Here is a 25,269-nt window from a genome sequence, read left to right as displayed (position 1 = left end):
CTGTTTGCAAATCAGCCCCTGAATCTCCATGCGCAGGTGACCTGCCATTCCTGGCGTTCTCCAGCATCCCCGGCCCCAGCGAGCAGGGATGCTACAGAGCTGCCGGACTTCTTTGCACCCAGGACAGGGTTTTGGGGTGGCAAGACCATCCCGGTGCACTTTTGGGGGGGCAAGAGCGTGTGCTAAGGCCTGTCGTCCCCGTGGCGATGACGTGAGATGGCGCCCGGGCTCTGCCGGCAGCAGGGTTTGTTGTGGTGCCTGGGAAGAGGCCGGCTCGCAGCAAGGTCCACTTGGCAGTCAGGGCAAAAAAAAAGAAAAAAATAATGTGCTGAAGAGAAGCACGGCCGTGGGCCGGTGACTCATTGCTGGCTGGAAACGGCTTCGGCGGGCTCCTCGGTGGCGGCTCTGCGGCGGCTGTGGGAGCGGAGGGGGCTGCTGCACCCGTGCCAGGGAGAGGGACGGAGCAGGCTGCAGAGGATGCTCGGAAAGGACCCAGGTCCAGAGCAGCATCCCGTGAAGGGGTGCTGTGGCGGCTGGGGGAGGGCAGAGGGGGTGGGATGCTGCCTCTGCTGCCGGAGTTTCTTTGGGGTTTACCCAGGCTTCTCTCTGCAGGGAGCAGCAGGGAGAGCTGGCCGAGCTTCCCCCGTCTCCGGATGAAGGTAAGGGCAGCTCAGGGTGGGGATGGGGGGAAAGGGGTGGGTTTTGCATCCTCCCTCCCTGGGCAGCATTACATGGGTCCAGCGGGAGGGTGTCCCCTGGCCTGGCAGCACCTGCCTGCAACCCCACACCCCTTCCAGCCCTGGGACCCCAACCCCATCCCCTGGATCTGCCATGCCAGCTGTAACCCACCCGCTGTACCAGATCCCTCGCCCTCCTCCCCCTGCCCTGGCCTAGCCTACCTGCAGCTCCCTTAACCCCGCAGGGGTATTTTGGGGGGCACCTGCCAGCCTGTGCCCCCTGGGAGCCTGCAGGCTGCAGAAATACCAGTGGTGTTTTTGGGGGTCTCCATTGACGTGGTGTCAGACTGGGGAGGGGACACTGCTGCCCAGCTCCCACCACCCTTTCTGTCCCCAGGGAGTATGAGCAGTCCCCAGGGGCACCCGGACGGGGTTTTGACCGGGAGCGAGCAGAGCGTGGAGCGCATCGGCGAGGTGAGAGGGAGGGGAGGACGACAGTTTGGGGGTGGCCCTTCCATCCTCGGCCCCTCGGGCTCAGCCGGACCCCCAACCTCTCGATGCTGCTCTTTTCGGGATGCCGTCCAGCACCAGGGAGGGGTTTGCTCCAACAGCACCCTTGTTGCCCCTCCAGGTGCCAGGCACGGACAGGCAGGAGTTGGCTGTGCGCACCAGGGACAGTGATGGGACCGAGGAAGGTGGGTGAGTCCCCATCCCGTATGCCAGCTGGGTCCTCTTAGCGGAAGGCTTGAAGTAGCTGGGGACAAGCATGGGAACAGCGGGGCCTGATGGGGGTCATCTCCCTTGGTGGGGACATGGGCAAGGGGGGACTGGCCTGGGGGGACCCAAAGCCCGGCTGATGTTGGGGGAAGGATTGGGATGGTCCCACACCATGGGCACCTGCTCCCTGCCGGGACAGGAGGGCAGAGGGAGGAAGACAGGCCAAGGAAAAGCCTTCCCATGTGGTCTCTCCCATGGCATTACTGCCTCCCTGCAGATGCAGAAACCCCAGAGGAGCCGCTGCTGAGTTTCCCCAGTGAGCTCTCAGTGCTGGAGAGACTGGGCTTGCACAGGTAAGACCAGCAAGCACCTGTGTCCCTCCAGGGGCTACAGGACAGGGGGGTCCCAGGGCACCATGTCCTCTAGGGATTGGACTTCCCTCCTTTTCCGCTGCACAAGAGCCGCTCTCCAGGTGAGGGGCACTTGGGTCCCCACTTCTGGTGGTGGCTGGCACCCCTGGGAGCAGACCAAGGGCATTTTCAGCCTGCAATGCTCCATGGTGCCTCCATCCCTGACAGCACTTCTCTTTCTGCAGGGTGGCTTTGACAGAGCAGGATGTGGAGGTGAGGGCTGCTGGGGGCCGTGGGTGGGGTGGGGAAGGGGGACAGAGGGACGGACGCCTTGCTGGCTCACAATCCTGGGGCTGTGCCCTGCTCCTGGCTGTCCTCCAGGCACCGCAGTCCTCTGGCAGCCACCTTACAAATCCCTTTCCCAGTGATGCTGTTGGCATTCGGAGGCAGCTGCATTTCCACAGCAAGATGAGTCCGTCCTCTGCACGCTCGGCAATCCCACAAAGTGCTCTGCAGCTCGCCGAGAGCGCCCTTAGCCGGGGAGGTGGTGGAAGCCGTGCTAATAAAAATAATTTTCCTGCGAGTGCCAGGGCTGAGTCAGGCTCTGATGTCAGCTGGGACCTGCAGCAAAGGCTGGCGTCTGCCCGGCGTGTGCTCTTGCCAGGAGGCCTTTGGATTTCCAAGTGATATCGGCTGCCTGGGGGACGTGTCTTGGTCATACTAGCATCTCATGGGGACTGTCCCCAGCATGCAGCAGCCTAATGGGTGCTGGGGCAAGGCAAGCGCTAATTATCCTTAGCACTGCCCTGCTTGGTGGCATGCTAGGGAGGTCTGCCTGTGCCTTGGGGACAGCAGCACATGGCCCTGGTGGCTTCCCCTTAGCCCTGTGTCCCACTTCTTGCCCTCCCACCCCACAGGCAGCCTTTGCCCACCTTGCCCTGGCTTTTCGATGTGACGTGTTCACCCTGCGGCAACGGGTGCAAGTGGAGAAACGGGCACGGGACGCGGCGGAGGAAAACATCCAGGAGGAGCTGGGGCAGTGCCGGGCTGCCCTGGAGGTAGGTGGGCACCAGGGCAGGGGGCTGGCATCTGCTGGGGACATCCAGCCTCGGAAGGGTTTGCACAACTCAAAGCCCCGGCTCCTGCAGCTCCATCGTCTCCCTCCACAGAGGCTGGGCCCATCCTGCGCTGACGCAGGTTGCAAGGAGACGCTGGAGCAGCTGCAACACAGCCTGGCCGTGCTGGAAGCTGCTGTTGAGCGGGCAACCAGTGCTGCGGAGAAGCTGGGGGCTGTACATCAGGTCTGTGCGTAGCCTGGGACTCCTGCCAGGGCTGGGAAAGATGGAGGGTGCTGCAGCTGGGCTTGGGGATCCATCCCTGGGCTTGCTGGGGTTTGTCCCTCCTCCTCGTGGTACTGGTGTTGACCTCATGTTTGCACATACCAGGGTGCAAGGGATCTGCTCGCCCTTGGGAGCAGGAAGGGGATGCATTTGCACCCCCTGGGCAGAGGCACTGTGGGATGCACAGTGAGGAACTGGCAGGGACATGGGTCCTTATGGACCAGGAGATGGGGGGCCTGATTCTCCCATCCTGCCCGGCCTCAGGAGGCCCGGATGAGCAGAGCGGCAGAGGTGATGGTCCAGCACGTGGAGAACCTGAAACGGCACCACATGCGGGAGCACGCAGAGCTGGAGGAGATGAAGCGCCTGATCCAGCAAAACTCCCGCAACCGGCAGCTGGCGGAGACCCAGGGTGAGGTGGGCTCTGCCGCCGGGGCCTGCGTGGGGTTTGCACGGGGTCACCCTGCGGGATTTGGTCCCGAACCTCTCCAGGGGGTCTGTGTGACCCCACGCTGCAGAGCCGGTGGGTTGCATGAGCTGGGGACCAGGGGAGGGTGACAGCTGGGACCCAAAGACAAATGTGAGGGGCTGGTGTAACAGCAGATGCAGCGTGGGAGCAGGTGCTGGTGGCCAGAGAGCCATCGTCCCGTGGCCCAGCTGGGAATGCGGGGCAGGGGGGCACGGGACACACAAAGGACGCTCTGTCCCTGGATGCCAAACCCCACGCATGCTATCGCTGTGCATGCAAAAAAGGTCCCCCTGCCGAGGCACTCCTGTGACTTGTGCCAAGCACAGAGCATGTGGCCAGGACAGCTTTCGACAGGAGGGAAGTTTGCAACTGTGCGTGAGCCACATCTTAATTTTGGGGGGGTGATGTAAGGCTGCTTCTCTTTGCTCCCAGATGACGCGGAGCCACGGCTGAGGCCTCACCCCCTGATGCGAACTTTCCAGCAGGTAACTGGCCCCAGTTCAGTGGCCCTGGAGCCACCACCTCCCTGTGCCCTGCTGCTCTCCCTTGCCCGGTGGTCCCCACGCACCCACTAGTCCCCGGGCAATGCCACTCCTGCCAGCTGCTTGCTGCGGGCAAGGTCTGCTAGAAATGCTGGGGATGAGGCAAAATGTAGGGACAGCCTCGGAGGGCTGTGGGGAGACAGGGTGCCCGGGTTTGGGGAGACAGGGTGCCCGGGCTTGGTGGCTGCTTATCCAGGAGATCTCAGGCAGGTCCCTCTGCATTGCAGGGTCATAGCGCGAGAGCCGCAGGCTTGGCTGTTCTCTAGCACCAGCTCGAATTCGGCACTGATTCCCCTACAGCTCAAGAGGTAGGGGAGCGCTCGGGGAGGGGGTTAGGCAGCCCCACCAGCACGGCTTGAAGCAGTAAGGACAGGCGCAAACCTCTTGGCTTTGACCTTTCCTCATCTCACCAGCTCTCCGGCTTCCCCCCTTAGCGCCAGGGCCGGTGGGAGGCTGGCAGTGTCCCTTCTCAGTGTCCCTTGCCTGTGCTGGGGAGGCAATGGGGAGGGAAGGGGATGGGGAGCATGGGAAGACAGCCAGCACGGTGCTCACACCCAGCCCCTTCATTGCAGGGGTCTGCCCGCCGCAGAGTCAGCATCGCCGTCATCCCCAAGCAGCTCTTGGTAAGGACACGTGCAGGGGGGACAGACAGGAGCTGTGCCCCGCTGTCGTGTGTCCCCAGGCTCGGTGCTACTGGGGTCTGGGTCCTCACTGATGCTCCCACCTTTGGTGCCCAGCCAGGTGCCAGCCTGGACAGCCGAGCAGCCCTGGCCAGTGAGCTGGAGAGGGAGGGGGCCCAGCGCCGGCCCAGCACCCTGAGGTAACCATGCCGGGTGGAGGGGAGGCCATGGCACCCACCGCTGCTGGCCCATGGGGCATGGCACAGCACCCTCTCCGCTCCCTCTCCAGGAGTGAGCTGGAGCCACAGGCCCAGGACAGTGCCATGACCGGGGAGCCAGCGGCCGAGGCAGATGGCAGAGGCTCAAGTGCAGGGGACGAAGAGCTGGAGCAGCTTGGCCTGACGTGAGCAGCACCCCGAGTGTGCCCAGCATTCCTCCTGCGGCTGCTGGACTCTCTGTGGTCCCACGGTGGCCAGCACATGGGAAATGGGCTGGGGGATTTGGTGACGGAAGGCTGGGATGTTGCTTGGCTGCCCCGGCTCAACCCTGCTCTGCCTCAGTTTCCCCCCGTGCATTGCAGGTCACCTGTGCCCTCCCTGGGCTTGTTGCATTTGGGTTTGCAAAAGAGTCAGTGAGGTTTGGGGTTGAGTTAAACACCCTCCTCTTCCCCAGCTGGGGAGGAGGTGGGATTTGCTCTCCTCCCCTGCATGACGAGTGTCCCTGGTCACCTTCTCCCCAGGTCCAAGGGGTCCTCGGCAGAGCTGTGGCGGCCGTGGCTCTTCCTCCCACAGCACTACTGGGTTTTCTTCTGGCTGCTTCTCCTGAGCATCGCCTTCCTCCTCCTCGTCCGCGTCCTGGAGTTGCAGCGGCTGCAGCCTGCGGCATCGCCCAAGGCCTAACCGGAGCAGGGAGGGGGAGGCGGCTGGGAGGCACCCACTCTCCATCACTGCTCCTTCCCCGTACCATAAAACACCAAAACCCTAGAATAATAAAATAGGAGGAAAAATGGGGGAATTGTAATGCTGCAGCAGGGGGCAACATCCTGTGGTAGGATCCTTACCTCCTTACACGCGTGAAAGGCTCAGGGAGCTGTGGCAGCCCTCACCAATGCTATGAGTTTGCCTGTTCTCTTGGCTCACCAAGGGGTGCAGGGATGCCACCGTATTGTCTCCCTGTGCTGGGGACAGAGACCAGGCTGCCCACAGCCAGCAGGTTTGCATTAGAGCCATGTCCCACTGTGCTGGCCAGGCGCCCTCCTCCACAGCACATCCTCGGTCCCTGCTGCCTGGGGAGTTGTAATTAAGATCTAATGCTCATTTGCTGCTGCCCGGGGGACAAAGCTGGGGCTGGAAGGAGCGGGTCAGTGTTCAGACTTTCCCATGGCACCACAAAAGGCTCACAAACAGAGGGAGCTGTTTCCGACTGCTCCGGCGCCTGGGAAAATCGCCTGGTTTGACGCAGACGTCCCGTTTCTCCCGTTTCCGTGTCCGCCCTGGCCTCTCACAGCCCCAAAACACGGGTGGGCTCTGCTATGCTCACACCCAGCAGCTTTGCAGGGGTCTGGTGGGCTCAACACTCCCCGGCTGAGCTGGGAGGGAGGCTGTGGTGGGGGGTCCTGCACCAGGACCCCCAGGAAGAGGCCCGAGGGGGCCGCGGGAAGGAGGGATGGAGGTGCTGGGCTGGCTGGCCCCGCTCGCCGTGGCCGCCGGCAGTGCCACGGGTGACTCACGGGCAGCCGTCGACGTAACCCCCACCCCGTACGGCGGCTCGCCCCGTGTCCTTGAGTCACCGTCCCCAGCCTCGTGGCAGGTTGTCCCTGTGCGTCACCGGCCCACGAGCCCCTTCGCCATGACACCTGCCCCGGCCCGTGGCAAGCGGCCAGCAGCACCCTGAGGACACCGTGGCCAGAAAAACCCCAAAAAGCACCCAGCCAGGAGCGATCTTCGGTGACCCCAGCAGCTCCATCCTCTGCCCCAAGGTACCGTCACTCCACTGGGACCATTCTCACCTGGGGGACCCAGGTGGAAACATCACCCCAAAAGTTTCCACGAGGGCTGTGGTGGTCTGGGACACAGGTTGGGGTCCGGGTCTGGCACTGAGCGGGTCCCCCCCTCCGCCCGCAGCTCCCTCCTGGCCTCTGTTTCTGGCTGCGGGGGGAAGTACGGTGCGGTGGCCAGAGCCGGGGCGGAAAGCAAAGCGGTTTAGTTTCATCACCCGTATCTTTTCTTTTGCTTTGCAAAAAGAGCAGTTTCTCACCCCAAAATTCAAAAAAACCCAGCCGGGGTTGCGCTGCGCATCCCCCCCGTCCCGCGGCGTGGGGAAGGGCAGGGCTGCCGCTCGCGGGTGAGGGTGGGGGGGGCACGACGACGAGTTCAGCCTCCAGCACTACAGAAAAACCCAATTGCGGCAACATTTGCAGCAGCACAAAGCTGGGAGCTTCCCGGGGGCTGCCCCCCTCCCCGGGCAGGAGCTGGGCTGCTCCCAGTACCGCCTTCCAGCAGCTGGGACGCCTGGGTGCCCCCGGCCGTGGGGGAAGGGAGGGGAGGGGAGAAGAGAGGAGGAGAGGGGAGGGGAGGGGAAGGCCGGACCAGCCGGCAGCTGCTTGCGAAGCCGGAGCCCGTTTCCTGCTCGTCCTCACCCGGCTGCGAGCAGCTGTGAGCCCCTCCCCACCCCCGGGGCTGTGCCTCAGTTTCCCCCTCCGAGAGGCTCTGGAGGTGAGTTGGGGGGTGGGGATGGGCAGAGCATCCCTGGGGAGGGTGGGGTGGGGGGGGGGGCAGGGCTCTGCTGCCTCCCCCACCCCCGCGTCCCTCCGCTCGGATGCGGGGAAGGAGCGGGGGGGGGACGCGGACAGCATCCCGCCGGCTGGTCCCCTCCGCCCGCGGAGAGCATCGCTCCGGGCCCCGCCCTGCCCCACGAGCTGGGGATTGGGGGGGGGGTCGCCAAAACCGAGGGGCGATTTTGGGGTGCTGGGGGGGGACGGTCAACTCCGCCGTGCCCGTGTCCTGCGTGTCCCCGGGATGCCGAGCGGGGATGCTCGGAGGCGGGATAGCGCTTTGTCTCCGGCTGCCCCCTCCCCAAAGCCTCTCCCGGGGTGCAGCGCTGTGCCCCCACCCTGTCCTTGCTGCTTTCCCCCTCCAGCCCCTGGGCTCTGCTCCCTCCGGGACAAAGGGAAAAGAGAGCAGACCCTGCTCCTCCTCCTCGACACGGTTCCCAGTACCACCAGTGCTCCCAGTGCCAAGTGGGATGGGGTGGGAAGAGAGAGCTTTGCTAAGTGCCTTTCCCCCATTCTGACCCCTCTGCCTGGTGCAAGGGGAGGGATGCTCCATGGGCCCCCCAGGAGTGAGCCCCAGCTGGGGGTTCAGGGCTGTACCCCATCCCAGGGCTGAAGTCAGGGGCACACGTTCCCCAGCCCCTGTGCCTGGGGTGGATGAAGGCCCTGGTGCATCTGGGTAACCAAACCTGGTGTTCACCACCGTACCCCAAGACACGTCTCCTGCTGACCCTGCGGGGATGACTGTAGGTGGGGGCGAAGAAGAAGTGGGAGAGGAGGAAAAGGATGGGGGATGCAAAGCCTGGCTGTGAGAGGACTTCCCCTTGCACCAAAATTAGGCTGCAAGAGGCAGCTCCCTCCGTGGGGCTGGTGCTGGGCAGAGGGGGCAAAGCTGAGCAGCCAAAATAGGGGGAGCAGGTTTGCTCCCCCCAACCCCAAATGTTGCCTCTGCCCAAGGGCTCCCTGGGCCAAGCTGTGGCTTGTGGACCCCCTGCAAAGGGCAACACCAAAATGCCCCGGAGATGTGCCCACTTCTGCTGTCGGCAGCTGCAGGAGCTGAGGCTGGGTCCTGCACCTCGGAGGGGGGATTTTGGCATGTGCTTTCCAGGGGGGATTTATGCACCCTTGAAAGGGAACCCCCTCCACCGCAACACCCCGTCCCTGCAGCTGCCAGCCTCTGCCCTCGCTAGTGCTGGTGGCAGGTTTGTCCCCTCTCCTTAGCCCTTCTCCCCACAGCTCCACACTGGGAGCTTGCTAAGGGGGGGGCTCAGCCGGGAGGTGCCCATGCACCCACATCCCCGGCTCAAACCAGAGGAGCTGACAGGGATTCTTCCACTCCCTCCAAGGATTAAAACCCAGCCAAATTAGGGCAGGTTTCCATAGGGTCGGCCAAGGCGATCTCCCTGCCCAGTCCCACGCCTGGGATGTTTCTCCTGAGCACAATAACGCCGGCAAGAGCAGCACCCGCTGCCTTCGCCCCTTCCCAGCACCGGCCCAGCTCAGGCAGCAGTAAAAAAGCAGGATCTTTGGCCAAGCTGTTGGACAGGCATAAGAAACCCTCCACCCTGCCCACCGGCCTTGGGGCCATCCCCAAGATTGCTGGAAGGACTTTCCTGGGGTCTAGCCCAGCTCAGCAGCCTGGCCCGGGGGCCTCCAGGCTGGATCCCAAACCCGGAGCAGCCTGGTCCATGCTGGGAGCCGGCGCAATGGCCGAGGCGAGAGGCTCAGCTGGAAGGGGATCTGCAGCTGCTGGAAATCCTCCCGGCTTTCATTAGCTCCGTATGGAGCCGTGTCCTTTCCCACCCCATTTCCACGTGCCTGGGAGACACGTGAGCTCGCCAGCTGCCCAGCACCCCCGGGCCAACTCCCCCCACCATTTCCCAAGGGGCTTCTTCTCTCTGTGCAAGGGCAGGGGGGAGACCCCGACTTGCAAAGTGGGATAGCCTGTCCCTGCTCCAGGGATGCTCCACATGTGCCGGTCATGGGCGATGTTCCCGTAGGCATGTCCGCAGCCACCCCAACCAGAGACATCATGAGCTGAGTCAGGGCTGGCTCCACCCCCCCCCCCCCATCTTCCGTGCAGCTTGCAGGAGCAGTTTTAAGGGAAGAAATGAAAAAGGTGTTCATGGGAGGAGCAGAGCTGGAGGCCCTCTGGTTCAGCCCTGTGCCCTCCTTCACTGGCACTGGCCTTTGTGGGCTGAAAGCTGTTTATTTTCATCAAACCTGCAGGAACTGAGTATCCATGGGGGTTTCTGTCCTTGCTTACAATTGTTGGGGGGGGGGGATTTGAGAGTGCCAAACGGGACGCAGCGTGCCGGCACGAGCATCGTTTCCGTAGGAAACTTGGTGTAACACAAGGCTTGTTGTTCTGCCTCCTCCAAGCCTCCCTGCCAAAGCGCTGGGGCTGGAAAGCTTTCCCAGGCAGCATGCTCCCCTCGGCATTGTGTCCAGTGGGAATTGAGGCCTTGAGATGGTTTTTATTTGGAGCCAGGGGCTGGTGATGCTGGAGTGGGTGCTCCCAGCCCGGGCAGCTGCCTTTGCCCCATCGCCCTGGGGCTGCTGTGTGGTGGCCTTGGCAGGTGCCAGTGCAGAAACGTGAGCTCCCCGGGGCAAAACCCACTGTGCCCCGGCAGCACAGGGCACTGGAGCCCAGCCAGCCAGCTCGGCTGCCTGGGCAGCCTCCCATGGGAGGAGGGTGGGTGGCCAGTGGGACAGCATGCCCGCACTCTCTGGTGAGGTTTGCAGCGCTGCCTCAGTTTCCCCAGGCTCCTCATTCTGTCCCGCTGGCAGTGCCAGAGGGCTGGCAGTGCTCAGGGGAAGAGCAGAAATCTGTCCCCGCGTCTCACAGCCCTGCCACAAATGCAGTGGTTGTGTCTTCTGTCCCCATGCTGTTACTGTGGGGACTGGTGGGTGCCAGCTCCTGCTCCCAGCCCAGCTGGATGCTTTATCCTTGGGTCTGCCTAGGAAGGAAAAGGTTAAAATGCCGGGATTTCCTGGCTGTGATGCTGGGGAGGGAAGGTGACCTGCAGAAGTGCTTTGCATCCTCTGTGGCTCCAGCTGGCCTTGCAAAGCACACGCGGGTGTCTGGAAGCTGCTGGAGCAAGATTGAACTTGAAACCCAGCTAGAATTTGGGCTTTTGAGCCCAAAACTTAAACTCTTCCTTTCCCCTGCCCAATCGAGGGCAGCTTGGCTCGGACTTGGTGTCCTTCCCTCTCTGGCATCCTACTGGGGGCTTCAGGGTGCTGCGACGTGCCCACCAGTAACGCCAAGCAGCAAGAGGGCAAAGAGCGATGGTTCAAAGGTAGAAGCGCTCCAGTTTACTGAGCCTTTTCACCGGTTCCTCCTTGGCAGTGCCCGTCTCCGCCAGCTGCTTTGCCAGGCTGGGGGAGGGTTTTCCAGCCCCCGGGGCTTGGCGACAACGGCTGGAAAGGGCAAAGCTTTGTGCTTCATGCTCCGGCTGGCAAGACAGAGGGTGGCATGGGACGGTTCTGGGGGGACGGTGCCAGGAGTGGGAGGCGGATGCAAGGAGTGCTGGTCCCCTGGGAGATGCCAGGGGTAGGGGGGGTTGGGGTCCCTACAGGGGAATGTACTGCACCCCTCCGCCCACGGGTTCCCTGGTATGACGGGGCCGTTCGTACGGTGGTTTAGCTTTTCTCTCATTTCCCCACCAGTGTTTCCTCTGTGCTAATCTGCTTCCGCCCCGCTCCGGGGGTGGCAGAGGCAGAGGTGGGGGTGGAAAGTCGCCCCACTCCTGTTGCAAAAGCCAGGCTGGTGGGATGGGTCCAATCCTGATCTCTCCTGCCCCAGGGCTGGGTCTTGCTGGTTTTTGGGGGAACTGTGGTTTGTCCCTGTGGCTGGGACGCCTCTGCTCATCCCTCCCCCAGCGAGGCTGAGGGTGAAGAGGAAGGAAGTGGCATCTTTGCTCCAAAACACTTTGCTCTGCTCTCGGCTGCTGCAGGTACAGACTGTATGGAGGAAGCCGCTTGCTGCCACTGCAGCCCTCTCCGTCCCCTCCCCTGACGTCACCGCAGCAGGGTGACACCGTGGCTCGCTGGGTGCAGCGCCCGGGGGAGGCTCCGCCAGCCGCTGCTGCAGAGGACCCCGATTTTGGTAGCACCATCACCCAACGGCACCCCCGGCTGGGAAACCTCGTGCCGAGACACCAGGTCTGGTATTGGGTGGGTTTGAGGGTGGGGGTCCTGGAGAGTCCCTCCGCCACACATATCTCTGCCGTCCCTCACCAGGCTGCTGGGTGAAGCAGGATGAGTGTGCCGGCCGATGAGCCGGGCAACCCGGCCCATGCCATCTTCGAGAGATTCCTGCGTGCCGGAGAGTGCCAGGAAGTGCTGGGCTGCTTCGGGGAGCTGTGCCAGCAGCTGGGGCTGCAGGGCAGCGGGCTGCAGCTCTACCATGGCCTCAAGGCTGCCCTCAACTACTGGAGTGCCAAGGCCCTGTGGAGCAAGCTGGATAAGAAAGCCGGGCACAAGGACTACGACCAGGGCACAGCCTGTGCCAGCACCAAGGTACCGGGGACATGGAGCATGGGGTTTGGGTCCCTCCGTGCCCTACATCCTTGTCCCCCGGGGTGAGAGCATCCCTTGGGGCACCCTGGCCCCCACCCCGGGAGGATGTGGAATGTGCTGGGCAGGAGGTTGGCGGAGTTTAATGGGACAGGATGTTAATTAGTGCCACTCCCCTCCCCATGGCGTGATGCCACCTCGGTGCCACCCAGCCAGTGGCGTCCTTCCTCCTCCTGGCTGCTCCTTGCTGGGAACATCCCATGGGGGGGCTGCAAAGGGGCAGAAGGACCTGCCGAGCCCTTTCTGGGGGACAGGAGCATGTTGGGGTAGGATATCCCCCTGGGGCTTGGGGACCCTATTTCTGTCCCCTTGTCCCAGAGGTTTTGTCCCCACTGCTGGTGCCCCGTCGTCCTCCCAGCCCTGCACAGGGGCTGGCGGGAGATCAAACCCGAGTCCTGGTTTTGAGCCTGTTGCTGGTGAAATCTCCCTGTTCCCGGGCCGCAGCAGGCAGGAGACGTGCACGCCTTATCTCACCGAGCGTTTTAATTGCTCCCATTGCCACATGCAAAGGCAAGGTTCAGGCAGGCGAGGAGGCTGGGGGGGCACCCCAGAAGGCCCCCCACTTTGCAGGGAGAAGCAGTACTTGCAGCCCGGGAGAAAAGGGAAATAGGGGGGAGAGCCAGATCCTGACCCGGAGAAAGGAAGAGATGCTGCTTGTGGCAGCGCTGAGCTCCCTGGGGGTTTACCCAAACCCCCATTTTGGGGGGGGTGCCCGTCCCCTTCACACTACCCATCCCCTTCGCAGTGCCTGGTGGTGGGGGCCGGCCCCTGTGGGCTGCGGGTGGCCATCGAACTGGCGCTGCTGGGTGCCCGCGTGGTGCTGCTGGAGAAGCGGGACTCCTTCTCCCGCAACAACGTCCTGCACCTCTGGCCCTTCACTATCCACGACCTGCGGGCGCTGGGTGCCAAGAAGTTTTATGGGCGCTTCTGCACCGGCACACTGGACCACATCAGTGAGTTTTTTTTGGGGGGACTAAGTTCTGCACCCCCGGGGTCCCCTCACTGTGGGGAGCCCAGGGATGGGGGGGTGCAGCCCTGAGTGTCCCCTCTCCCAGGTATCCGGCAGCTCCAGCTGATCCTGCTGAAGGTGGCTCTGCTCCTGGGGGTGGAGGTGCACATCAACGTGCAGTTCAAGGGCCTTGTCCCCCCCGCGGGCAAGGTGGGCGGACAGGGTAAGGTATCACTGCGGGGTGGGTGGCATCCCTGGGGACAAGGACGGGGCTGTGGGTGGCCGCTCTGAGCCCCTCAGTCCCTCTGCTAGCCTGGGGCATGCCTTTCTGGGGGTGGGGGGATGAGATGCAAGCCTCTCGCCCTCCCCGGAGCAGGTCCCAGCTGAGACCCAGCATGCTCGTGACCGTCCCTCTCCCCGCAGGCGGCTGGTGTGCTGTGCTGCAGCCCGGCTCCTCTCCGCTCAGCCACTACGAGTTCGACGTCCTCATCTCAGCTGGTGGCGGCAAATTTGTCCCTGAAGGTGACAGCAGTGGGTCCCTGCATCCCCGGGATTGGTATGGGGGGCTGGGTGGGGGCTCACACCTCTCCCATCCCGCAGGATTCAAGCGGAAGGAGACGCGGGGGAAGCTGGCCATCGGCATCACCACCAACTTCATCAACCGCCACAGCCGGGCTGAGGTGGAGGTGGCCGAGATCAGCGGCGTGGCTCGAATCTACAATCAGAAGTTCTTCCAAAACCTCTACAACAAAACGGGTCAGTGGCCCTGGCCCCAGCATGGGCGGTGCTGGGGGTCCCTCTCCCCTCTTGGTGCAGCTGGAGGGTCAGCCCCAGGATGCCCCTCTGTGATGGGATGTATGTCCCCACATGGTACCCCATTGCAGGGGACATTTGGTGGCTGAACACAGTGCAGGGGCTCCCCGTGGCCCTGGCTTTGCCCTGTGGCTCAGCTCAGCCCCTTCCACATCACCAGGCATCGACCTGGAAAACATCGTCTACTACAAGGACGACACTCACTATTTTGTCATGACGGCCAAGAAGCAGAGCCTGCTCAAGAAGGGGGTCATCCTCCAGGTGAGGAGGGCAGGATCTGGCCCCGGGATCCCATAGCAATGGGTGGCTGAAAGCCTGGAGGGTGGGATGCAAATCATAGGTGCTGGTTTGACCGTGCACCCCTGGGATGGTGGGGGCTTCAGCAGCTGTTGCCTGTGCTGGGGGAAAAATCCTTTTGGGGGGCTCACAGTCTCAAGCCCAGTGGCACAGCCTCACCCCAGAGCTGGCTGCACCCAGGCTGGGGGGCAAACACCTCCTCCCGCATCCCAACCAGCTTCACCTCATCCCCACAGGACAAAGCAGACATCGAGAGCCTCCTGTCCCCGGAGAACGTGAACCGGGATGCCCTCCTCAGCTATGCCAAAGAAGCTGCCAACTTCTCCACCAACTACCGCCTGCCAGAACTGGAGTTTGCCCTCAACCACCGGGACCTGCCAGATGTCGACATGTTCGACTTCACCTGCATGACACGTTCAGAGAACGCGGCGCTGGTGCGGGAGCACAACGGGGCCCGTCTGCTCCTCGGGCTGGTGGGCGACTGCCTGGTGGAGGTGAGGGTCCCCCTTGCAGCACCAATATGTGCCTCAGTTTCCCCTCTCCCTGCAAGATGCGTTGGTTGCAATACGTTCCCCCTCCCAAAGCGCTTCTCGCCCCAGCTGCGCGGTGCACCCCATCCCTGGGAGCAGGCTCCCCAAGTCCCAGTAGCAGGATGCTTTGGTGGGGTTGTCCCCTTCCCCAGCCCCACTGGAGATCTGGGGTGGTTTCAAGGCAGAGGAGCAGCCCAGCTCCTCCCCAGACGCAGCCATACCAGCCGGGGAGGAGACAGCCACCCATCCTCTCCCTGCGCGTCCTGCCGCCGCTCCCCACTTTCATCCCTGGCCAAGCCCGGCAGCTCCCAGCCTCCTCCCAGCCGCCCCGACCGGCCGTGCGGCTCCAGCTCCATCTCTCTCTGCCTTTGCCTTTGCAGCCCTTCTGGCCGCTGGGCACCGGCGTGGCCAGGGGCTTCCTCGCCGCCTTCGACGCGGCGTGGATGGTGCGGCGGTGGGCGGCCGGGACACCTCCGCTGGAGGTGCTGGCCGAGAGGTGAGTGTCCCTGTCCCGCTGGGCTGGTTCCAGAATGGGCGAGGATGGTGGCACTGAGCCCAGCCCTGTCCCTTGTACCCAGGGAGAGCATCTACCAGCACCTCTCGCAGACCTCCCCAGACAACACCAACAAGAACATCAGCCAGTACAGCATCGATCCAGCCACGCGCTACCCCAACATCAACCTGCAGGCCATCAAAGCCAGCCAGGTACCCGGCCAGGTCCTGCCATGGGGCAGCCATCCAGCCCAGCCTCCCCAGCAGTCAGGGTGACACCAGTTTGCACGGTCCCCTGTCCCCAAAGGGTGTGAGGCTGAAGCTGTTGGTCCCCAGGGCATTTAATGCATTGCCCGTTGTGGATGCGGGTGGTTCTGGGGAGGTGTGCGGGGGGGGTCCACGTGTCTCCCTTGCTGGGGCAAGCTCCCTGCATGGTGCTGCTGGCTCTGTGCAGGGGGTGACCTGCCACCGGCACGTCCCCATCGGCAGGTCCGGGACCTCTACCTCGTGGGCATGGTGGAGGTGGACCCCAAGAGGAAGAGTGACAACCGGCTCAGCACCGGTAGGAAAAGCCAGTCCTGCCCCGGCCCCCCTGGCGCCAGAACCCCCCGTTCCTCCTGGCAGCCCATGCCAGAGCAGCTCCTGCCCTGATTTTCATCCCCATCCTTCTTTTCTCGAGCCCTGGCTGGTGTCCAGCTGGCTGCCGTGCTCCTCCCAGCAGCGGCTGTGTTTCCATCCCAGTGGCACCACTGGTTTCCGTTCCCTCTGCCCATGGCCCCGTGGGGACACAGCCCCCCAGCTGCCTTTAAGGGGGGGTTGTCCCCCTCATTCTGGCTTGCGCTGATGCTGAGCTATGATGAAATATTGATGGATGCTTTATCAACCCATTTGTTGAGCCTCGCGGCGGGTGGTTGCATGGGGGGGGGGGTCTCACGTCATTTCCCATGGGACCCCTTCCCCACTAAAACACTGATGCTGGGGAGGGAGCTGGCTGGGGGGTGTCCCTGCCTTTTTGGGATGGGGACGTATGCTGCCTTCCCAGCGGTCTCTGGAGATGCCTACGAAGAACTGCTGAGCTGGTGCCAGGCCAGCACGGCCGGGTACCACGGTGTGGCAGTGACCGACTTCACCACCTCCTGGACCAGCGGCTTGGCCCTCTGCGCCCTCATCCATCGCTTCCGCCCCGACCTGGTGTGAGTGCCCAGGACCCCCCCTGGGACAACCCACCCTGCGGAGCCTACCCTGACGGCACCCGTGTCTCCCTGCAGGGACTTTGACTCCATGGACACCCAGGATCCCATCCAGACCCACCAGATGATGCTGGACGTGGCAGAGCAGGAGCTGGGCATCCAGCCCGTCCTCTCCAGCGCCGAGATGGCCACCATGGCAGAGCCCGACCGCCTGGGGCTCATCACCTACCTCAGCCAGTTTTATGAAGCTTTCAAGACCTCTCCAGGTACAGGATTTGGTGGGGGGCGTTTATCCCATCCTGAGCCCCATAGGGGCTGGGTGGGTGCCCCTCCCTTTGTAGGGTGGGTCCCACCAGCATGGCCGTGTCCCCTCTGTGCAGAGGTGGAGGAGGTCAGCAAGAAGCCACTGTCTCCCCGCGGCACACGAGGGGCCATCCTCTTCCTCAGCAAGCTGCAGAAGAGCTGGAACCTGACACACAAGCGTGCCCAGGTGAGGGACGCCCACCCAGACACTCGTGCCACCCCAAAACCATGCCCCCCCTCCCCATCCTAGCCACCCCCTTTGCATTTGCAGGACAGTACCCAGAAGGATGCTGAGGCCAAAAGGAGCCGCAGGGACGCCGAGGTGGGTCTACCTTGAGTGTCTCGAGGGACGCTCTGCCAGGGTGCAGCCGACCCGGGGGGAGAGTGGGGGGCTGACCCTCCCCTTGGGTTGCTCGTAGCTGGACACAGGGCTGGATGGAGACATTCTGGACAGTGCCCGTGAGCTGCCACAAACTGCCCCGACGGACCCAGGGCAGGTCGGTCCTCGTGTCACCCCGGGGTGGGGGAGTCCAGCTGTGGGGGGGAGGGTTGCTTGGGGGGCACGGGCGGCTGGTGGGGCCGAGCCAAGGGCTGGGACCGGGGCTGTGCAAGCGAACGCCCACAGGCTCCCGGCTCCTCCCTGCCTGTTTCCTGACCCAACTGGTTTTCCGGAGCCAAGACTTGCCGCTCCCTTGCTGGTGCCAGCAAACCCGTCCCGAGCACCCAGACCCACCTCTGCAAGAGGGGAAAAGCCGCCCCCCTCCCCAAACCCCCTGGGCTGCCAGCAAAGCCCCAGGACAGGGTGGGTGCCAGCACCCCAGTGCCACCCCAGCCTGTCCTCTTCCCCTGCAGCCGCCGGCCCGCGGGGAGAGCAGCGACGCTTGCTACTTCTGCGGCCGCCGTGTCTACATCCTGGAGCGAGCCAGTGCCGAGGGACACTTCTTCCATCGCGGCTGCTTCCAGTGTTGGCGGTGCGGGGCCACCCTGCGCCTGGGCGACTACACCTTCAACGAGGAGGACGGTGAGGCGGGTTTTGGGGAGAGGGGATGCTGGGGGCAAGGCTTCTCCACCTTGCGGGTTGTCACATGGGTTTGGGCCCCCCCACCTAGGTCACTTTTACTGCTCGCTTCACTACCCCAATCCACCCGGCATGGACCTACCCCAGGATGAGCCCCTGGCCCTGCCTGATGGGGTAAGTCACCGTAAATCCCTGTAGATGATGGAGGAAAGGCAGAAGGGAGGGGGGATGCTCAGGCATGGCCCCGTGCTGCATCACCCCTCTGCTGCTGGCTCTGCCCTAGGATGCTGCCGCTGCCCGCCTGACCTCGGATGCTGGGAGCCCGTGTGTGTCCCCCAAGGAGGGGGTACCCGGTCCCCCACAGCCCCCACCAGCAGCCCCACAGCCAGGGGGAGAGCCTGGGGCAGCAGAGGATGTGGAGGATGCTGGTGACATGGAGGAGCAGGAGCTGCCGGCACAGCCCGGGGGGGATGCAAAGGAGGAGGAAGGTCCCAGAGTGGAGCCCCAAGGGGCAGCAGAGGAGGGTGAGGAGAGCGGGGGCAGGAGGAAGATCGTCCTCACACCACTAGAGAAGCTCAAGCTGTCCACGCTGAACCTCACCAGTGAAGCAGAGCCCGAGCCGCCACCGAAGCCGGCTCGTCTGCGGCTCCAAGCAGCACCCGAGGCCCTCCCTGCCCTGTGGCAGGGACAAGGCACCTGGGAGAAGGAGGAGGAAATGGCTGTGGAGGAAGGTAGGTGGCTACAAGCTGGAGTCTCTGGCCAAGCAGGACTCTGGGTCCCTCCGGTACCCTGCCGTGCCCCACATCTTGCTCATGAGGCACCAGCCCAAAATGGCTCTTTCCTTGGGGCAGCTTTGGAGGAGAGTGACAGCGAGGAAGAGGAAGAGGAGAAGGAGGAGGAGGAAGGCACAGACCTTGGCATCATGGCAGATTGGGTGAGTGCGTTCCCCGAGCGGCGGTGGCTGGGGCTCTTGCCGGTGTCACCTCTCACAGAGGTGTTGGGTCCGGCTCTGCCGGGGCTGCCGGGGCAGGAGGTGCCCGGTGCAGGGACTGACCCCCCCCCGCCTGTGCCACCATCCCTTCACAGTGCCTGGACCTGGGTGAAGAGGAGAAATACCCCACCTGGAAGCGCACACTGACCCGCCGGGCCAGGGAAGCCCAGATGAAGCGGTTCTGCAAAGCCCAGGTAGCCCCACGGGGGAAAGCCGGGTCCCCAGCCCAGTGCCATCCCCTGTCCCCTCCATCCCACTGCTGGTGGCTGCATGCCGGGAGGTGCTGGCCCATGGGCAAGCACTGCCCTTCCCTCACAGGCCATCCAGAGGCGGCTGGAGGAGATCGAGGTGACATTCCGGGAGCTGGAGCAGCAGGGCATCAAGCTGGAGAAGTTACTCCGGGATGAGGGTGGTAAGGCCAGGGCGGATGGAGCACCGTGACCCCTGTGACCAGGGGGGTCTGCGCCCCACTCATAACCCCCCTGCCCTGCAGGCACCCCAGCCGACCAGAAGACGCAGTGGATGAACCAGCTGCTGTACCTGGTCCAGAAGAAGAACAGCCTGATGTCCGAGGAGTCAGACCTCATGATTGCGTAAGGCTTGGGGGGGGATGCCTCCCAGTCAGCATGGGGGCTCAGCTCACCCTAGCCCCCCTGAGCCCAGCACCCAGCCCCCCCCCCTCCCTCCCCGCAGGGTGCAGGAGCTGAAGCTGGAGGAGCAGCAGTGGCAGCTCGACCAGAAGCTCCGGTGCTACATGAACAGGGAGGGTGAGTACTGGCGTGTGCCGGGGGGGCGTCCCTGTGCACGGCGGGGGGACCAGGGCCGGGGCTGTGGCCCACCCAGCCCTGCTCCAGCCCCCTGCTCCCCCAGAATCCCTGAAGACGCCCGAGGAGCGTGTGGCCGAGCAGGAGATCCTGGTGCAGCTGCTGGACGTGGTGAACAAGCGCAACGTCCTCATCCACATCCAGGAGGAGAAGCGGCTCAGCGAGCTGCGGGCCTGATCCGTGTGGCCCCAGGACTCACCGGCTCCTCCCCGGGGGGGACGAGCGGTGTGTGTCCCCTGGCTGAGCATCACCCTGAGCTGCCTCTGAAGGTGGTGATGCCTGAGCTGCCCGCAGGCACAGGCAGCTGCCGTGGCGAATCCAGCTCCCTGCTTGCCAAAGCCTGCCGTGGAGGGGCCAGACCTGCTGGTGGACGCCCGTATAGGGAGACACCGAGGAGCACCCCGGCTTTTGGGGTGCAGAGAGGGCGTCCCCGCGCTTGGCTGGATTGCCTTTGCCTTGTGCTTGCTTGAAAATGAGATTTGCAGGAGGCTACAAAACACGGGGGCTGCAGTGGCTCTGCCTGGGGTTTGCTACAGGAGAAGCCCCACAGGGAAGCGGGGTCTCATCCAGCACAGGAGGTCCCACAGACGTCACCCCTTCGAGGAGCCGCTTCCCAGAGGCTTGGCTGGGGCATCGAAAATGTTTTGTCTGGCAGAGCTCCTCATGCTTGAGCTGCACCACTGGCTACTGGAGAGGTTGGTCCATCGCTACCCAGCCAGCCCCATGCCCCGGGCACCAAAGGGCTTCGCTCCTGGCAGCGAGGATGAGACTGCGGCCACCACAGGCAGTTCACAGTGGAGATGCCAAATGTGGAGGGGCAGCATCAGGACCAGCCCCTGGAAGCCACCCTGGGACATCCATCCTAACCCAGGACATCCATCCTAGCCTGGGACATCCATCCTAGCCTGGGACATCCATCCTAACTCAGGACATCCATCTCACCCTGGGACATCTAGCTCTAACAGTGGGGCCAGTGACAGACAGACTGGGCTGATCCTGCCACTCTGCATCACTGCTTTTGGGTGCCACATCCACGCTCTCCCCAGCCGCTGCAAGAATCCCTATGATCAGAAACCCCCCTGCAAGACCCCAGGCCCAGGGAAGGGGCTTTTTTTTCAGCAGCTCCCCGAGGGGACTGTGCCCAGGGCTGGCACTGTGTGACACTGAGGACAAGGGATGCTGGTGTCCGTGTCCTCCTTGCCGCTTTGGGGTTTCTCCTGCTTAGCAATGCTGAACTGGCCTTTGCACAGACCTCTCCAACCTTTCTCAGGTCCCTGGCTGTTGCAGGGTTGCCTCGATGGCCAAACGGTGCTTACAGCAGCCCCAGCCATGTTGGGCATGGGGGGTCCCAGGCCCGGGATCCTCCGTTAGCGATATCCCCCCCCACATTCAGCCCTCATCCCGCCGCTCCCTTCAGTGCCTCCCCAAACCCTCCCGTGTGCCTTTTGTTTGCACCAGCCCTATTATCCTGCTGCAACCCCCCCCCCCACTTCGAATAAAGCCTCCCCGACCTGGTGCCAAGGGCTAAAATACCATCTTTATTTTCTATATGAGTTAAATCTGGTTGCCGGAGCAGTCACCAGCTTTCACTGGGAGCCCCTGAGGCCACCCCAGGCAAGGGGAGGCTGAGCCTCCCACCCACACCAGCGGGTCCCTCCAGGTAGAAAGAGTGTATTAAAAAAACCAGCAATTAAAACCCGCCTCCATCATGGTTCCCACAGGGGTCAACATGACGAATCTGCCCCAAAAATCTTAATTCCACCCGGAAAGGCGGCTGTCGAACCCGCGCTACCGAGCCAGCCGCAGCGCTGCTCACCTAAAACTAGAAGTCAACTAGAAAAAGGGACCGAAAAGGGCCAGGATGGATCTGGGGGGAACATCGTGGGACACCCACGGCCCCAGCTCAGCCATCGCTGGGACGCTCCTGCAGCGCCCGCAGCGCCATCCGCATCTGCTCCTCGGTGCCCTGCAGCATCTTCACCTCGATGGTGTGGAAGAGGTGGAGGCCAGTGGCGAGAAGGAGGACGCCGATGGCGAGGAAGGCCAGCAGGGAGAAAGAGAGCTTGGGGAAGGGCTGTCCGGCGGCCAGCCCTGCCAGCGCGCCCAGCGCGGCTGCTGCCTGCAGCAGCAGCAGCAGCAGGGCCAGCACGGCCATCCTGCCCGTGGAGTAGCGTTGCCGCTGCGCTGCCCGCAGCCCCACGCCCACCTCCGTCCGTGCCTCCGTCACCACGTCGGCCAGCATCGGCTCTGCGGGGGGACAGGGGTGGCTCAGCAGGGTGGGGTGGGACCCCTCCATACCCCTTTTTCTCCCCATCCCCACTGCTCTGCCCTGTCCACACCCTTCCACAAGCAGGACCCCAAGGGATGCCCTAAGCAAGGGGAAATATCCCCAAAAACTCCATCTTCATCCATCAGTCCATCCACCAGTCCCTCCCCACCCCTGCACACGGGGGACCCCAGCAGCACCCCCCCACCTCACCAGCTGTGCCGAGGGTGGCACCCGCAGCCTGTCCCTGCCTCCGGATGTGCAGCGTTGCCATCACGGCTTCGTGGTCCGAGAAGGGGATGTCCATGCCCGGGGCTGTCCCCGTGGTGGTCTTCAGCTCTTCACACTTCACCGTGAAGCTGGAGATGGCCTGGGAGAGGGAAAAGGGGGCGTCACGCGGGTGCCTCCCCCCGCTGCCACCCACGGCTGGTGGCTGAGGGCCCCCCATTACCTTGTAGAGGATGTAGTCGATGCGGATGCCCAGCGGGAAGGGCAGCAGCTCTGTCTTGACGGTGAAGCAGTTGTTGGGGATGAGGGTGCAGCCGTCCTCGCAGCCCTGAGAGCAAGCACCTGGGTGGGTGGGGGGCTCTCGGTGTGCCCCGGGACCCCGCTTACCCCCTGCCGCTCACCTCAAAGCGCGTGGCCTCGGCAAAGGCATCCCGCAACCCCGTCCAGCCGCGCAGCAGCCGGATGCCCACGTCTTCGGGGTGCATGTTCAGGTCCCCTCCCAGCAGCACCACGTCAGCCGCCTTCGAGGTGTGTCTGCGGGGATGGGGATGGCTAACCCCCTTCCCCACCCTGCCCCACACTGGACTGGGGTAACTGGGACCCTCCCCGGTTGCTCCCCAGCCTTACTCCTGACTGGGACTGGTGCAACTAGGAGTTCTCCATAGTGCAAGCCCCAGGGGCAGGGGTGACCGTGCACGCCCCAGAGACCTGCGGTGGGGGGACCCCGTGGGACACCCCACGGCTGCTCACCGGATGAACTGCGCCAGCTCCCAGGCCTGCACCAGGCGGTGGGGCAGGTAGGCGTCCTTCTCCCGGCAGTACTCAGCATGCAGCTGGCGAGAGGCGGGGTGTAAAGTGGCTGTGACCCCCATGCCGGCACCTGCCCAGCTCCGAGGCTTCCTGCAAACCCACCCAGCCCCTCTAGACGGTCCCTTTGGGGTCTGGCCAACCCCTCTGTCTTCATCTCACCTCCCCTGGGGACAGCCTGGGATGCTCACCCCATTGCACAGCCAGGTCATGGGTCCCTGTCCCCTCCCCAGCCCCCCTCCAGAGCAATATTTAATTAAATCAGTGCATAGTCCCAGGAGAGACAGTGCAGAGCAATGGTTAAAGCAAGGGGACAGCGAAGGAGGGGTACGGCCACTTGTCCCTCTCCTCCCCATCATCACCCCCCAGGTCCTTCCCCAGGGTGCTCACATGGGTGACATAGACATTGAAGAGAATCCCGGAGATCTTAATGATGACGAGGCCGACGGACTTGCCACAGAACCAGTCCCCGTGCTGGAGCTGCCGGAGGGGAAGGGGAGCAGGTCGGGACCAGTCAGGCTCCATGGGGCCAGGCACCGTGGTGCCATGTGCCCCTTGCCCCACTCACCATGTAGGGGTACCCGTTCAGTGAGTACTGGTAGAGGAGGGTGTCCAGGATGGGGAATCTGGAGAAGATGCAGAGGCCGCTGCCGATCACCCCGCTGCAGGAGGGGAAAAGCACAGTTAGGAAACGTGGTCCCCCCAACTCTGCCTCCCCCCAGCCCTGAGCCAAGGGGGCTTCCTGGATGCCTGGGTCCCAGTGTGCTCCCATGAACATCCCACTCTCCAGGCGTGGAGTCTCCCATGGTGACAGAGGTGACCTGCAGCACCCACACCAGTCTCTCCATGTGACAAACACTGAGGATGTGGCACAGCCCTGTCACCACCCCATGGACAGCCCCAGGGAGGGGGGGGCAACCAGGCCCCTCTCACCTGCGGAAATAATGGGAGAAGGGGTAGCAACCTCCCAGCCTCGCCTTCAGGTCGCTGTAGTCCTGCTCGCTCCACACCTGGAGAACAGCGGGATGGGCTGAGAATGGGCGCACTCATCTCATGGGCTGAGAACGGGCACGCTCCTCTCACGGGCTGAGAACAGGCGTACTCAGCTCATGGGCTGAGAACGGACACACTCAGCTCACAGGCTGCCCTCACCTCCTGGAGAAGCACCAGGTCAAAGCGCTCCCGGCGCAGCATGTCCCCGATGAGCTGGACGCGCTCCTGCCGCCGCTTGCTCAGGTAGCGGATGGCCCTGCCGCATAGGGGTGACGGTCACAACTTGGAGGGGACAAGGTGATGGGGTCTGTCGGGGCACACCAGGACCCACAACTGGTATGGGCAGGATGCAGACTGGGGGAGATGGGAGGGGGAACGGGCCATGTGGGGACATGGGGACAAGAGGGACGTGCAGGGAGGCTGTTTGGGGACAGCTTTTCCTACCTGCAAAATTGAGGCAGCTGGTTGGGGTGCGAATGGGGGGCCCTTTTCTGGGGGAGAAGGCACGGAGGGGACATGGGGCACTGCTCAGCCGAGCACCTCACAACCCTTTGGGGCTGGGAGAGCGGTGCGTCCCCAAAAAGAAGGGGACATGAATGTGACACCAAGGTGGGACCCCTCTCCCGGTGCGGGTGTCCCTGTCCCCACCTGTGCAGCCCTGGCAAACTCTGGACTCACCAGCAGTTGAGGTCAAAGATGCGGAGCTGCAGGGTGAGATCTCCCTCCATTGCTTGCTGGGGCTTCGTGGGGGCCGGAGGGCAACGCTGGGCAGAAAGGGGGTCCTGCGGGGAGCGGGTTGAGGTGACAGCCCTGGGCAGCTGGCGCAGGGCACGGGGCAGAGCCGGGGAGCCAGGCTGCTGCGGCGCAGGGGCCGAGCCGAGGCAAAGGCTGGGAGGGAGGAGTGCTCGGGGTGCTCCACCGTGGCCCACACCATCCCCTCCTCTCCCGCCCGCAACGCCCATCCTGAACCCCAACTTGCCCCCAAACAGGGACCCAGGTACCCAAACCACACGGGTGATGCCTCTGTCCCGCGGATGGGGACACCGTTGGGCCAGGGATGGGGTGCAGGGCTCAAACCCTTTCTCTGCCACTGAGTTGTGTTCCTGGGTGGACTTTAAACCCCGGCTTCAAAGCGGTGCTGCGAGGCACGGGCATGAGACACCCCACCACCCACCTCCCCGCTTGGGAAGCCCACGGATACTTTCGAAGACCCCAAACCCCGCAGCTCCCGGAGCCCCCCCAACGCTGTTTGCTGGTGGGGGCTCTGCCGGCCCCGCATCTCCCACCCTCGGCTCCCGGGGACATTGTCCGTTTTAAAGACAAAAGAGCAAACCCGGGGCTCCAGGATGCCGGGGACGGGCAGCGGGGTGCAGGCAGCCGGGTACAGGCAGCAGAGTGCGGGCAGCCGGGCTCTGCCTGCCCCGGCGGGATTACCGAGCGGCTCATCCCGTCCCTACGCCGTGCTCATACCGGCTTTTCCTACCGGAGCTGAGCACCCCCCC

At 63.7% G+C, this 25,269-nt stretch overlaps 3 protein-coding genes across 3 annotated transcripts in view; 2 read left to right on the top strand and 1 right to left on the bottom strand.

Annotated features, from left to right (window-relative positions):
• Window positions 1-206: 206 nt before the first annotated feature.
• Window positions 207-5,614, top strand: LOC104842459 (lymphoid-restricted membrane protein-like). The gene is made up of 14 exons (XM_010584790.1): window positions 207-211; window positions 613-659; window positions 1,075-1,151; window positions 1,309-1,372; window positions 1,672-1,747; window positions 1,990-2,017; window positions 2,662-2,802; window positions 2,914-3,045; window positions 3,349-3,496; window positions 3,986-4,038; window positions 4,668-4,718; window positions 4,833-4,915; window positions 5,005-5,118; window positions 5,455-5,614. Exons 1-14 carry the CDS (start codon window positions 207-209, stop codon window positions 5,612-5,614), a joined length of 1,179 nt encoding a protein of 392 aa, XP_010583092.1.
• Window positions 5,615-7,357: 1,743 nt separating this feature from the next.
• MICAL1 (microtubule associated monooxygenase, calponin and LIM domain containing 1) lies at window positions 7,358-20,658 on the top strand. The gene is made up of 26 exons (XM_010584646.1): window positions 7,358-7,429; window positions 11,445-11,652; window positions 11,731-12,009; window positions 12,812-13,019; window positions 13,122-13,238; window positions 13,439-13,537; window positions 13,616-13,771; window positions 13,989-14,089; window positions 14,362-14,619; window positions 15,036-15,151; window positions 15,234-15,360; window positions 15,637-15,709; window positions 16,190-16,340; window positions 16,416-16,603; window positions 16,718-16,827; window positions 16,912-16,962; window positions 17,060-17,137; window positions 17,493-17,661; window positions 17,750-17,832; window positions 17,942-18,389; window positions 18,510-18,592; window positions 18,745-18,843; window positions 18,968-19,061; window positions 19,143-19,242; window positions 19,343-19,416; window positions 19,520-20,658. The coding sequence occupies exons 3-26, from the start codon at window positions 11,749-11,751 to the stop codon at window positions 19,648-19,650; spliced, it is 3,375 nt and encodes a 1,124-aa protein (XP_010582948.1). The 5' UTR covers window positions 7,358-7,429; window positions 11,445-11,652; window positions 11,731-11,748; the 3' UTR covers window positions 19,651-20,658.
• A 718-nt stretch (window positions 20,659-21,376) lies between these two features.
• Window positions 21,377-25,269, bottom strand: part of SMPD2 (sphingomyelin phosphodiesterase 2, neutral membrane (neutral sphingomyelinase)) — a 4,191-nt gene continuing 298 nt past the window's right edge. The window contains exons 2-11 of the mRNA XM_010584645.1: window positions 24,446-24,549; window positions 23,927-24,023; window positions 23,708-23,784; window positions 23,343-23,436; window positions 23,165-23,254; window positions 22,718-22,800; window positions 22,369-22,501; window positions 22,191-22,295; window positions 21,953-22,109; window positions 21,377-21,720 (exon numbers count right to left, since the gene is read on the bottom strand). Coding sequence (XP_010582947.1) covers window positions 21,377-21,720; window positions 21,953-22,109; window positions 22,191-22,295; window positions 22,369-22,501; window positions 22,718-22,800; window positions 23,165-23,254; window positions 23,343-23,436; window positions 23,708-23,784; window positions 23,927-24,023; window positions 24,446-24,495 — 1,230 coding nt within the window. The 5' untranslated portion in view covers window positions 24,496-24,549. The remainder of the gene's footprint in view (window positions 21,721-21,952; window positions 22,110-22,190; window positions 22,296-22,368; window positions 22,502-22,717; window positions 22,801-23,164; window positions 23,255-23,342; window positions 23,437-23,707; window positions 23,785-23,926; window positions 24,024-24,445; window positions 24,550-25,269) is intronic.

Source organism: Haliaeetus leucocephalus, unplaced genomic scaffold (assembly GCF_000737465.1).
Source record: "Haliaeetus leucocephalus isolate CR32 unplaced genomic scaffold, Haliaeetus_leucocephalus-4.0 Scaffold1000, whole genome shotgun sequence".
Taxonomy (NCBI): domain Eukaryota; kingdom Metazoa; phylum Chordata; class Aves; order Accipitriformes; family Accipitridae; genus Haliaeetus; species Haliaeetus leucocephalus.
Note: the sequence above shows the minus strand (reverse complement) of the source record. Positions and strands in the feature narration are given on the sequence as shown.